Genomic DNA, 14726 nt, shown 5'->3' on the forward strand with positions numbered 1-14726 from the left:
TTTATGTCTTTTGCCCATTTTTTCAAATTGGATTATTTTCTTTATATTTGTTGAGTTGTAGTTCTTTATGTATTCTAGGTGTTAAGTCTTTGTCAGACACAACTTTTACAAATACTTCCTCCTCGGGGCGCCTGGGTGGCTCAGTCGGTTAAGCGTCCGACTTCGGCTCAGGTCATGATCTTGCGGTCCGTGAGTTCGAGCCCCGCGTCAGGCTCTGGTCACAAGCATGGCAGAAACAACAGGATAAAGTTTGACCATAAACTAAATCCAAGTCCACAAAATCATAATATAAAAAAAGGTCAGCAGTACGGGCTAGGTTTAAAAATAAGAATCCTATCACCATTCTCTTTATAAGTCACAGGAAGCACAACATGGTGCAAAGAGAACACTTTGGAGTCATTCACTCTCAAGAAATATCTCTATTGAGTACCTACTCTGTTCTAAGAACTGTGATAGGCACCAGATATACCTAGTTGTGAACAAAACAGACCTGGTCCGAGCCCCCATGGAACTTATAGGGGAGAGAGACATTTAAAACACAAACAAATGAATATATAAATAGGAACTGGGGTGCCTGGGCAGTACAGTCGGTTAAGTGTCCAACTCTGGCTCAGGTCATGATCTCGCCATCTGTGAGTTCAAGCCCTATGTCAGGCTCTGTGCTGACAGCTCAGAGCCTGGAGCCTGTTTCAGATTCTGTGTCTCCCTCTCTCTGACCCTCCCCCATTCATGCTCTGTCTCTCTCTGTCTCAAAAATAAATAAACGTTAAAAAAAAAATTAAAAAAAAACCAAACAAATACTTCCTCCTCGTCTGTGGCATGCATATTTACTTTCTTAATTGTATCTTTTGATGAGTGAAAGCTTTTAATTTTGATGAAGCATAATTTCTTTTTTTAAACGTTTACTTATTTATTTTAAGAGACAGGGAAAGAGAGCAGGGGGGTGCAGAGAGAGAGAGGGGGTGGAGAGAATCCCAAGCAGGCTTTGCACTGTCAGCACAGAGCCTGATGTGGGGCTTGAACTTATGAACCATGAGATCATGACCTGAGCCAAGATCAAGAGTCAGATGCTTAACCAACTGAGCCACCAAGCACTCCATAATTACTACTGTTCTTGTTAAATTTTTTTGGTTGTAGCTTGTAAAGTTAGTTCTATGATCTACTTGAAATTAATATTTCTGTGGTGCAAAGTATGGATCAACTTTCATTTGTTCATTTATTTTCCATATGGATATTTAGTTTTTCCAGCACCATTTTTTGGAAAGACTTTTTGCCATTGATTGCTTTGTTACCTTTGTTGAAAATTGAATGACTGGAAAAATATCTATTTCTGGGCTTTTTAGTTTTGTTCCATAGGTCTATATGGAATAGTGTGTGTGTATTAAATTTTTTTTATCTTGTTACTCATTTTTGAGACAGAAAGCACAAGCTGGGGAAGGTAAGAAAAAGAGGGAGACAGGAACCGAAGCAGGCTCCACGCTGACAGCAGAGAGCCTGATGCCAGGCTGAAACCCATGAGTTACGAAATCATGACCTGAGCTGAAGTTGGATGCCCAGCCGACTGAGCCACCCTGGCACCCATGGAATAGTATATATTACTACACTTTGAAAAACTACATAAAGTGCTTATTAGATATTGGCATATGTAGGGAAAAGTCTTTACCATACATGTTTTGGTAGCATTGAAAAGAAATTTTAATGTTTATTTTTGAGAAAGAGAGAGTGTGAGCAGGGGAGGGGCAGAGAGAGAGGGAGAGACAGAATCTGAACCAGGCCCCAGGCTCTGAGCTGTTAGCACAGAGCCCAGCAATGGAGCTCAAACCCATGAACTGTGAGATCATGATCTGAGCTGAAGTCAGATGCTTAACCGACTAAGCCACCCAAGTGGTCTGGGTGGCTACCCAGCCACCCTGATAGCATTTTAAAAAATGTTTATTTATTTTGGGAGATTGAGGAGAGTGCGTACCACATGTGTGAGCAGGGGAGGGGCAAAGGAAGAGGGGGAGATAGAATCTTAACCAAGGTCCACGCCCAGCACAGAGCCCAACACAGATCATGACCTGAGCCAAAATCAGAGCTGGATGCTTAACAGACTGAGCTACCCAGGAATTCCAGGAGATCTTTCTTAAGATCAGTTTATAGCCAATGACTGTTGGAGGCTTTTCAGCATGGTTTTGTACATACTTCTATGATACTTTTTTATGTCTTGTGATACTGATGTTAACTTTTAATTCTTATATTTATTTGTAAGTGTGAGAAAGTTCTTGTTTAGTGCAGAGTTCTGAGACTAGTAATTAACCAAAAAGTTCAGATACCTTTTTTTTTTTTTTTTAAGGTAACATAGTTATCTTTAAGTGTGTTATAAAGATCTAGGTAGAACTTCCATCACACTGTCCATCAAGAGATGCTCTGGGTCTTTGTAGTGGGAAAGGGAAAAGGAGGAGAAGATGTAGCCACTTAGAAAGCTTAGTCTAGAACCTTGCCCATCATGTCAGTATCAAATATGTATCAGTTGCGTTCAAATATTTATTAGCACTGTGCTGAATGATGTGGGAATTTTACCCTCAGGGCATTTGCCAATATAGCTGAAGAATTAAAAAAAAAATTGAAATAAACATAATACAGAGTAATATGTGATTAATATTTGCATTAAGGTCATTGAGAGAATTTAAAATATCTTTATTATAGGTGTCTGTATTGTGGACCTCAGTCATTATTCTGAATTACAATAAATCTAAAAGTAAAAAATAGATTCAGTTTACCCACAGAGGGTAGAGGGTAAGGAATTATAAACTGTAGAGAGTGACTCTCAAATGTAAACCTGTGGTGCTGGATACTGACTAAATATCATTTATAAATTAAAATTTTTATGTTTATTCTAACTAAACTGTTATGTGTTTATGGACTTTTCTGCAATAGATTCTTATGTATGAATGGATTTATGATAAGTAGAATTCATCATCAGAGGTTGAATTATAAAGAAGTCCTAATAAAAGAGGCATTTTATCTTCCTATTGTATTTCATTAGTTTTAAGATGAACCCCTACCCCCATGCACCTTTTAACATGTTTCAAAATTAGGTTATGGTCCTCTTTCAGTTTTGGCCACTGGGGCAGTCTGCAGTCATTGCATGAACATGTATAAACATCAAAAGCATTGGGACACCTGGGTGGCTCAGTCAGTTAAGCGTCTGGCTCTTGGTTTCTGCTCAGGTCATGATCTCACAGTTCATGGGATTGAGACCTGCATCGGGCTCTATGCTGCCAGTTCGGAGCCTTCTTGGGATTCTCTCTCCCCCTCTCTTTCTACCCCTACCCCATGTTCCTCTCTCACAAAATAAATAAACAATAAAAAGAAGTGTTGGGGTGCCTGGGTGGTTCAGTCAGTTAAGCGTCCGACTTTGGCTTAGGTCATGATCTCATGGCTTATGACTTCAAGCCCCGTATCTGGCTAGGTGCTGACAGCTCAGAATCTGGAGCCTGCTTTGGATCCTGTGTCTCCCTCTCTTTCTGCCCCTCCCTTGCTCATGCTCTGTCTTTCTCTTTGTGAAAAATAAATAAACATTAAAAAAATAATTTAAAAAAAAGTATTGTCATATGCATATAGAGTATGATCTGTGCCTCTAAAAAAGAAAAAGCCTAAAAAACACTAAAATACTCCTTTAACATTGCATTAATGGTGTGGAGAGGAGATGGGAAAGGTAGGCTGGACCTACTTAATTGGCAAAGCTTGCTCAATGTGGGGCTCTTTTGTTTTATAGATTCTTTTAAGAAATACCAATATTGATAGCACAGATGGTTTTGTAAGGAAGAACCAGGAAATAATGAAGGCTTGAAGACAAAATAATGCAAAAGATTTGGCCTATGACTTTTTATAAAAACACAAAAGTGACTTTTTATATAAGAAATCAGTTCTTACAATCAGTATGAAATCTAAGTTCTAAATTGTAAAAAAGCATTGATGGAATTTGATAGCCATCTTTGTGGGTATTTTTGTCCTTCCTTTGATATTTAATATTCTGTTATTTATTGTGTCCTTTTATTATTTTCATGTGAAGTGGCATAGTCACTCAGTTATGGGTTAGTCTATTCCCACTTACGAGCTCTGTGACCTTGGACAACTATTTAACCTCTGTGAGCATTGGTTTGAAAATTGTAAAATGAGATTACATTTACTGAGTAGCATTTTAAGTTAATTCTTTTCTACTTAAATTCCAAGAGCTTACACATACATTATCTACTTGAATCTCATAACATTTCAAGTAGGCTATTTATATATTTTTGGTAAAGTGAAATTTTGATGTTAAGATAATGTCCTTCCTCAGGGGCGCCTGGGTGGCTCAGTCGGTTAAGCATCCAACTTCAACTCAGGTCATGATCTCAGTTTATGGGTTCATGCCCTGTGTCAGGCTCTGTGCTGACAGCTCGGAGCCTGGAGCCTGTTTCAGATTCTGTGTCTCCCTCTCTCTCTGTCTGCCCCTACCCACTCATGCTCTGTCTCTCTCCATTTCTCAAAAAAAAAAAAGAATAAACGTTAAAAAAAAAAAAAAAAAGATAATGTCCTTCCTCTATTTGATCTTTTGGAACTAGAGAAAAGTTAGAGAAGGTATATTTCAGTAATGAATATAAGTAACTTTGTTAATTAGTAAGGAGTGAGGAGACAGAGGCAGAACAGTGTCTTTCAGTATGTAAGTGGTTGAATGTTGTACTAGAAGAAGTGATATGGCAGTCAGATGCTTAAAGCTCTGTATAGAATCCCTGCAAATGCAAGTCACAAATGTAGTCTGATAAAGGTTTGTAGGCTACTTAAATGTGAATGGCATTGCTATTGATGCTGTGACTTTCTTTCCCCTACACAATGAACAAATTCTTGGTAAAGTTATAAACAAAAGTAAAATACAAATTTTCTTGATTTAATAGGAGTTCTAGTTTGGAAATAATTCATTTTATTCTAAAATAGCAAGGAAAAAAAGACTGTATTTATGTGTCAAATAGGCTTCAGTTCTAGGTTAATGTAATTATAGTTTTGGGGTTTTTTTTGTTTTTTGCTTTTTGTTTTTTCTTTTTTGTTTTTTACCTGTTCAGAGCTCCAGCTGGAAATTTGAAAGTCTGTACTGTTATGTAGGTCTTTTTGGTACATTACAGGATATCCTGCAATCCTCACCTCTTTCCACCAAAAGCCAGTAGTCATCTTAATGTTTTTGACAACTAAAAAAACATTTCCTCCAACTTTAATAATGTTCCCAAACTTTGCCATACTTGTTAAAACTATTGGGTTTAGATGTATGAAAGGTAAGGAAATCAAATTCTAGAGAAAGAAATGATTATGCAACTTATTTGTAATCGTGGAGTGACTAAATTTTATTAAAGTGGGTAATTTGAAACTTTAAAAATTAAGATGGCTTATAGTATGTACTTATTTTTCCTAGTAAAATGAATGAAAATAAACCCGGTGCTTCACAGAATCTTGGTAAGTAAAATATTTAAAACATTTTCAGATATAATTATTTGAAATATATTGTTTATATATAATATAAACAAATATAATATTAAGATATTCTACTCTTGCCTTTTTATTATATTAAAACTTTGTAGAGTGCCGACTCAAAATAGGAATGAGTTCCTTGGTCCATGCTTTGTTCATACACCCACATACTAAAATAATAATATCGTGTGTATTCATTTCAAGAAAAATCCACTGTAAGATAACAGTTTGTCAAATTTTATTCATATTCTCTATATGTATTTATCAGGTATGCGTTTCATCTGAATAAAACAGCATTATTTAATAAACACAATTTTTTTCATCTTTTTTGTATGACTTTTTCTTAGAAAAGGAAAAATGCAGGTAAGACCATTTTAAACAATACACAAAACCTAACATGAAAAGGAAGACTTATCTGTAGGTGCTCGTAACAGTCTCAAATAGATGCATACCTTTGCTTTTACTTGTTCTTCATTTGTTAGTTTAAACAATAATATATTGATTTGCTACCATGGAAAATGAGAAATTTAAGTTATGCTCTTCTGCCATTACTCCACTCATTTACCCTTTGTAAGATTTAATTTTTGATGTTCTCTCAAATTAAAAGTATTGTACTTAAAACTCTGTCTTGACCATCACTAATAAAGAGTGTCTGTTAACTCCACCTTCATGGTTGATAAAGAAATTTGTGCTCTTACTCCTCCCTGTACTTTGCTTTTCTGCTTTTACCTACAGACTTCTACCAACTATGTTAATTGTTCAGAAACTTCGTAATTCATAGACTACCTTCATGTATTTGTTAACTGCAAATACTGCCTTTACTGTTATTACTTAATATTTTCCCTAAGATTGACTCAGTTTTTTACTTATCTGAATGTGTTTATTTCATTATTTTAATACAGCTAATATCATTTGCTATAGTTATAAGGTGATCTTAATATAGTGAAGTCAGAAAGAACACTGTTACTGCATTTTAAATATTAAAAGTAAAAGACAACAAAGTACAAATACAAACGAAAGCAATCTACATATAAAAATGGATGCCTGAAAACTAGTGTGTTCTACATCCAGTGTTTCCATCTACTGGGTGAAGGTAGGAAGGGGACAAATGGAAAGCTGCAGGTTCATGGCATCATAGCATATGCAGCTCCATCCGGTGCTCATCATGAGGACTCCCATTCTTTAGTCTTAGCTAATTCCTTGTATTTTTCTTCCTCTTGATAGCTGCATGCACAGTTGCAGCTAAAATTACAGGCACTGGGGATGAAAGAATTTAAGATGAGAGCAGATGAGAGCTGCTGGTGTAAGATGTCCTGTAAACAAATGGCAATTTGCTGGAGTTGATGTGGTCAGTTACTCTGTATGGGGACAGAAGGGGAGTTGACATATTTTGAAAGATTGCGGAAAGGGCTTTCAGTTATGGCTAACCTTTAGTGACAGAGGGCAGATATAGGGGGGGATATTTCATAATATTAAATAATAGCTCATGATGTTTTTTTTCCAGTCCTGGAATCTATTTTGTGAGTACACTGTTAAATGCAGTACCATTTCTTTTTTTTTTCTTTTTTTAATGTTTATTTTTGAGGGAGAGAGAGACAGTGTTAGTAGGGGAGGGGCAGAGAGAGAGGGAGTCACAGAATCTGAAGCAGGCTCTAGGCTCTGTGCTATTAGTATAGAGCCCGACACGGGGCTTAAACTCACAAACCGTGAGATCATGACTTTATCTGAAGATACTTAACCGACTGAGCCACCCAGGCGCCCCAGATGTTGTACCGTTTCAATGCATAACATCCATTCTTGATTACATGTATTAACTAAAGGTAAATAAGACTGGCTGCTGTAATAGGTAAATGCTGAAGTCTTAGTGGTTTAACACAACGAAAGTTTATTATTTGGTTAAGTTACAGTCCAGTGTGAATTGGTTAGGGGAATTGGAGCAGATAGGGGGTTTCTGCTCCATGCAATCACTTAAGAGATTCAAGCTCCTTTCATCTTGTATTGGTCAGCTACCTTGAGATTCTCAGAGTCTTTTTTCTTCAGCTGGTAAGATTTTCTCATAGTTTTATTAGTATGTTATTAGAAATTTTCTTTACAAGTAAATATAAGGTAGAAAAGTTTGATAATTATAATACTAATGTTTATTCAGCTCTATCTAGCTGCCACACCCTTTTAATTATATTACGGTATACCATCTCATTTAATCCTTATTAAGGCATAGTTTGAGGTAAGTACTCTTGTCCTCATTTTTAAGATGAAGAAACAGAGCCATAAAGTGTTTATGTGACTTGTCCAAGATTACACAGCAGGAGTGTGGTGCTGAAATTTAACTCAGATCTCCTTGACTCTACAGTTTGCCTTTATGAAATTATTATTGTTATGGTAAAATACATATAACACAAAGTACACGTAACTATTTTAAAGTATACAGTTTGGTGGCATTTAGTACATTCACAGTGTTGTACAACCATCACCACTATCTAGTTCCAGAACATTTTCATCATCCCCAAAGGAGACTGTACCTGTTAGGCAGTTACTTTTCATTTCCCTCTCCTTAGCCCCTGGAAACCACCAATCTGCTTTTTGGGCTGTCTGTGGATTTACCTATTCTGGATAATGTAATCTATTGTATTAATGGGGTCATATAGTATGTGACCTCTTGTGCTTGGCTTCTTTTATTTAGCATGATGTTTCTAGGCTCATCCAGGTTGTAGTATGTATTAGAGCATCATTCCTTTTTATAGCTGAATAATATTCCGTGGTACAGATATAATGTATTAATTTATTCATTCATCCATTCATTGATGCACATTTGGTTTGTTTTCCTTTTTTAGCTCTTGAGAATAGTGCTGCTATAAATCTTAGTATTCAAGTATTTAGTTTGAACATCCATTTTCAGTTCTTTGGCGTATATACCCAGGAGTGGAATTGTTGTGTCATATAGTAACTATGTTTAAAATTTTAAGCAACAAAAAATATTTTTCCTAAGTCGCTGTACCATTTTACATTTCCACCAGCAGCGTATGAGGGTTCCTATTTTTCCAGATCCTTGCCAACATTTGTTATTTTTGGACATTTTGGTTGTAGCCATCCTAGTAGACGTGAAGTGGTATCTCATTGTGGCTTTGATTTGCATTTCCCTGATGACAGATGATATTAAACATCTTTTAATGTGCTTACTGGCTATATATCTTCTTTGGAAAATGTTTATTCAAATCATTTGCTCCATTTTTAAATTGGTTGTATTTTTGTTGTTGAGTTATAAGAATTTCTTATGATGCATTGTGGACACTAGACCCTTAACAGATATATGTTTCCAAATATATTCTCCTATTCTGTAGATGGTCTTTCCACTCTCTTGAGTGTTCTTTGATGCACAGAAGTTTAAAACTTAGGTGAAGTCCAATTTATCTATTTTTTCTTTTTTACTTTTGCTTTTGGTATCATGTGATTCCTAAGAAACCACTGCCAATCCAAGGTTATAAAGATTTACCCTATATTTTTTTCTCAGAGTTTAGTTTTGGTGCTTACATTTAGGTCTTTGATCTGTTTTGATTTAATTTTTGTATGTGGTGTCAGGTAGGGGTTCAGTTGTATTACCTTGCATGTGGCTATCATGTTGTGCTAGTAACATCTGTTGAAGAGACTGTTCTTTCCTTCAGTGAATGATCTTGGCATCCTTGTTCAAAATTAATTGACCATAGATAACATGTATAGGTTTATTTCTAGACTCTTTTTCCCCACTTGATCTATATCATTGTCCTTAGGCCACTACAACACTGTTTTGATTTCTGTGGCTTTTCCTAAGTTTTGAGTTTCCTTTCTTTTTTTTTCCAGATCCGTCTAACTAAAGTTTTGTCAGTTTTGTTGACCTTTTCAAAGAATAAACTGTAGTTTTTATTCTCTATAGTTTTTCTGTTTTCTATTTTATCTATCTGTGCTGTAATCTTTATTTTTTTCTTCCTTCTGCCAGCTTTTGGTTTAATATGTTTTTATTTTTCTAGTTCTTTAAGATTAAAATTGTTATTGATTTGGGGTCTTTGTTTTTTCATATTGGCTTACATAGAGATCAGCCAGAGGTGAAAGCTTAGGGTTTCTGGGGTCTTTTTCTGAGCATGTATCTAGTCCTGAGCATGTGTGTGTCTTTCTAGATTCCCAGGTATCTGTGGGAGCTTTTCAAAGCCTTTATTTATCCTTGTGTCCCCTTTTCCCAGCCTCTTCTTTCCTGGGTGTTTTGGTCTGTTACCTGCTTGTCCTGTCTGTTACCCTTTGGTGCAAGCTGCTTCAGCTAGTATATTTGTTTAAGCGCTTTTGACAAACGGTGAGACTCCAGCCCTGGGAAAGTTCTGAGGCAAGCAAAACAAGGGCATGCATCTGAGCTCATCCCTCAGGGATCCACCACACAGATCAAAACACATAATCACATTTCTTTAAGAACAAGGTTCATTTCACCTCCTCTTGGACAAGCCAAACCTGGAACATGGGCCATCGTACCTAAGGCCATTGCTCAGCTGGAGAGTGGGGGATGGTAGGCAGGTAAGTTAAAATGCCACAAAGTGCTCATCAGAATTTACCAGCTTGTTTCTTTATTGAGCATTCTCCTAAGTGTTGTAAGTTTTAAAACTAGATTTCAGAGTTTCTAAAAAATTGATTCTGACAGTTTTTGGCAGCTTAAATGTTGTCTTAGTGGGGAGATAGTGTTTTGGGGTTTCCTAATCTATTTTCAGTGATTACCCTACTAGTTGCCATTTTGACGACACACTGGAATTCATCATTAAAGATAAATTAAAAAAAGTGCAAAGTCTAAAACACTGTTTATTGTTTAGAAATAGGTGTTAGAAATTTTAAGTTACTGATAATAGTATAATGTGATTTGCTCTCTCAGAAAGAATTGAACACCTCACTTGAGAGAAGCTCCAGTTCCATAGGTTTTATTTTAAAAATTTAAAAATATTTTTTATATCTATTTACTTTTTTCACTGTTAGCTTGTGTTTTTTGTCGAAAAAATGATGACTGTCCTAATAAATATGGAGAAAAGAAAACTAATGAGAAATGGAATCTCACTGTACATTACTATTGTTTGGTGAGTATAATTTATAATTAAATCCTGGAAATTTGATATTCTTCTAAAGAAGACAATTAGATCTTGATGGCTGGTTTCTGAGAATTGGATAAGTCATTTAACTTCTTTTTGGATCTCATTTTGCCTATATCTAAAATAAGGTTTTTCATTTATCAAATTCTAAGATCCTGAAATTAGTTGGTATGTATGAAGGAAGACCTGTCATCATTATCTGTATTTTTGTCTAACCCTTTAGGGCCTAAGTGAATAAAGGAGAAAATGGTTAGGGCTTTAAGGTGGTATCTTTTTTTTCACTTTTTTGTTTCCGTTGTTGCAAGTGGTAAATCTCAGAAAAGAGTTGTTGAAGGTTCAGGGAATAGAAGGAAAGTATTTTACTTCACAGAGAACCTGCAAAAAAAAGTTTTGAATGAAGGTAATAAATTCTTGTGGAAGAGGAAATAGGTGAGTTTATGGGTCACTTGGAAGAAAGAAAAACTGATTTCATACTGAGAATTGGTCTCTCATTTGTTTCCCCTTTCCTTTACCAACTTCTCACCTCACTCAGTCTGTGCCTTATATTAATAGCACCTTCACTACCTTAGCATGCCAAGGTTGCATCAGTAGACACAATATTTCTTGATAGTATGTAAGTTATATATTGCTTCTTAACAAATTATCCTGAAATTTAGCAGTTTAAACAGTTATTATCTCAAACACTTTTTGAGGGTCAGGAATCTGGTATTGGCTGAGTTTGGTAGTTCTGTCTCAGGGGCTCTAATGAGGTTGCAATTCATATTGCATATAAATTGCAATATGGGTTCAGTCATATAAAGGTGAGAGAGGGCACAGGATCCATCTCTGATGGCTCACTTTACATGGCTTTTGGCCTTAGTACTTTCTACGTATTGGCAGGAAGCCTCAGTTCCTTACTTCCTGGGTACCTCTGTAGGGTACTCACAGCATGGCATCTGGCTTCTTTTAGAAGAAGTGGTAAAAGAGAGAGAAAGAGAAAAAAATGGAGAGATAGATAGACACCAAGATAGAACCATATGACCTAGTCTTCACTGTCCCATACCACTGTCACTTTTAATTTATTCTCTTTGTTAGAAGTGAGTCATTAAGTTGAGCCCATATTCAAGGCAAAGGGAAATAGGCCCCATCTCTTAAAGGATGAAGTATCAATAAATATGTACATCTATTTTCATACCCACCCCAGCATCCCTGTTAAAACTCTAGATACTTCTTGAGAAACCATTTAACATATTTCTTGGTGATTCTCTAAGACTATAGTGTTGTGTCTCAGGTACCCTATGGATTAAATAGACTTCTGGACTGGCCTAGGAACCTAATTACTTTGTACCAAGATTTAAGGGAACTTGAATTTGGCATTCCAAGTTTATTTGTAAGTTGGAAGTCTTAAATTTTGTATCACCAAAGAAAACCTTTTCATTTTTCTAAGAGTTTATTTTACTTTTTATGCAGAAGAATCAGGGGAGCTATTTTATTAGTAATTGGGTTATGTTTTCATAGCCAATTCTTTTTTTTTTTTCCTTCAAGTTTATTTTGAGAGAGAGAGAGCACGTGAGTGGGGTAGGGGCAGAGAGAGAGGGAGAGAGAGAATCCCAGGCAAGCTCCATGCTTGCCCAAGCACAGAGCCCAGTGCGGGGCCCAATCTCACAACCATGAGATCATGACCTGAGATGAAACCAAGAGTCCAAAGGTTAACCTACTGAGCCACCCAGGTGCCCCCATAACCAATTCTTAAGTAATGTGTATTTTTTAGGTTTAGGATGTATTATATTGATTAAAATAATCCTCTAATCACAAATTTAAAGTATTTTTAAATTATTAAATATATTTAATTTTATGAAAATGTCCTTTATATTGTTTGTCTTTAATGAGTATGATAATTCAAAACATACCCAAGGCTCAACACGTCAAAGATTCCATTTCATTGTGAACAGGAAAGTACAGTAATGTTATAAATGGTAATGGAATGTTAGAGTTGAAAGAGACTTATAGGGGCGCCTGTGTGGCTCAGTTGGTTGGGCCTCTGACTTCGGCTCAGGTCGTGATCTTGCAGTTCACGGTTTGAGCCCCGCATTGGGCTCTGTGCTGACAGCTCAGAGCCTGGAGCCTGCTTCGGATTCTGTTGTCTCCTTCTCTCTCTCTCTGTTCCTTCCCTGCATGTGTTCTGTCTCTCTCTCTCAAAAATAAATATTTAAAAAATTAAAAAAAAAGAGAGACTTAGAGACAATCTAGTCCAGTGTTTTTATTTTTGTGTGTAAGGTCAGAGATACTAAATTACTTGCCTAGAGTTCCAGAAAGTTCCAGGACATAGAGCCTGGTTTGCAAGCCAGGATTTATTCATAGTCCCATGTGTTTTCTTGATTCATGTTTCCTTAACGTATTTAAACTGAAGTTAAAAGATTTTTAAAAATTCAAACATTTATGTTAACCATGATTCAGTAGGTTTCCCTGTAAATACTCCTTTTATGATTCAGAATCCAGCTAGATTTCAAGTTGGCCTGAAATATCACTGATAAACTGAATTACCTCCATAACATTTACTGATACTACATTTACACCTTACAGTATTTACCACTATTTTTTCTAAAACAGGTGTTTTCTGCCTTCCTTTCTTTCTCTCTTTTTCTATTATTTTCTGGAATGCTTTTAGAAACCAGTTTGGTTATAAGAACTGTTAATATACAGTGTCTTCCAAATCAAAGAATTTGAGTAGCCTCTTACTTTGACCATGAAAAATAACTGTTATAGATAAGAGGCGCTTGAAATTGGAGTTATGTCCATTTTTCATTGGAACATTATTGATCTTCTCTATATATACAGACATACACATGTTTTATATATATGTATATATATTTATACGTTTTATATACATGTATATATACATATATGTATATGTGTACACACATATATTTCATATATATACACACACACACACATACATATATTTCTAAACTAGTTTGTTAGAGTCTGTTTTCTAATTGAGAATATATTTATAGTTGATGTCAAGTGGAATTTGGCAGAGAGGTAAAGAAGAAGAAGGAGTTTACGGTTTTCTAATAGAAGACATCAGGAAAGAAGTGAACAGAGCTTCTAAACTGGTAAGTAAATTGCTTTACTCTTTACACTAAATACTATAAGTATGTCATATTAGGGAGGTTTTTTCCCATCAGTTTCCCAACTGGAAATTTACAAGACTTTGATTTTATGTTCAAATGCTTATTTTTGTCAAATACAGTAAATTTAAAAGAACACTTTGTATATTTGCAATGAGAGTGAGGTTAACCAACCCTCAATAATACATGTGACAATGCTGGTTTCACATCCTTATTTTATTCCAACCTATCCATCATTTCACCTACTCTTACCATCAGAATTGTGAACATACTTTTACTCTGCTCTTCTTCAAATCTTTAATCCTGAGTCAACCCAGTCATTCACTTTTCATTCCTATACCTCAGTTACTGAGTTGGCATGATGGGTTGAGGTGGAAATTATGCAGCTGGGCAGACCAGTAATTTATGATCTCTATACCTCTTGTGGCCATTCTGTGACATTGTGTACCTTTGTTCACTTCCTTCTCATGTTCTCCAAGATAAGTACAGTAAAACCTTGGATTGTAAGTAACTTGTTTTGCGAGTGTTCTCCAAGACGAGCAAACATTTCTAATAAATTTTAATTTGATAAATGAGCGATGTCTTGCTATACAAGTAGTATGTGACACTGAATGTCACATGATCACAACTGAACCAGTGGTTCTTCTCTTGCTCTCACTGTGAGATTGTAGGTGATCATCTCCCATGCTCAGATGCTCTGTCTCAGCTCGTGGTGTTTGGCAGAAATCTGATTTTTCAGAACGTTGAAAGGTGCCCACAACTGGCACTCATGGTTTTTTTTTGTCACTTCAGAACACTATTTACAGTCCTTTGCCTTTCCATACGAGAGTTAGGTTAGGAATGCTTTGTTTCATTCTAGGTCAGGGTGCCTGCAGATAACAGACCCTTTCCTCCTCTGCCTTATTGCCAGTTATATTAAATACGGTATATGACAAGTGTTTATTAATACTGTACTATAGTCAACATCTGTGCGAGTGTATACAGTGGCCCCCGTGCAGAAAAAGTTTCCATTGAGCCAAGAGCAGTGATTCTGTTAGAG

At 36.0% G+C, this 14726-nt stretch overlaps 1 protein-coding gene across 14 annotated transcripts in view; it reads left to right on the forward strand.

Moving 5' to 3' along the window:
- G2E3 (G2/M-phase specific E3 ubiquitin protein ligase) overlaps positions 1-14726 on the forward strand; it is a 64848-nt gene that overhangs the window by 15636 nt on the left and 34486 nt on the right. For 9 of the 14 annotated variants that reach the window (XR_014137809.1, XM_081795908.1, XM_060619417.3 and 6 more), the window contains 3 exons: positions 5429-5469; positions 10468-10565; positions 13571-13672. Coding sequence is in view for 13 of the 14 variants with exons in the window: in XM_081795908.1 (XP_081652034.1) it covers positions 5433-5469; positions 10468-10565; positions 13571-13672 (237 nt within the window). In the remaining variant the exon portion in view is untranslated. The remainder of the gene's footprint in view (positions 1-5428; positions 5470-10467; positions 10566-13570; positions 13673-14726) is intronic. The other 5 variants (XM_081795913.1, XM_081795916.1, XM_081795917.1 and 2 more) reach the window with 1 other exon arrangement.

This window comes from Panthera onca, chromosome B3 (assembly GCF_046562875.1).
Source record: "Panthera onca isolate mPanOnc1 chromosome B3, mPanOnc1 haplotype 2, whole genome shotgun sequence".
Lineage (NCBI taxonomy): Eukaryota > Metazoa > Chordata > Mammalia > Carnivora > Felidae > Panthera > Panthera onca.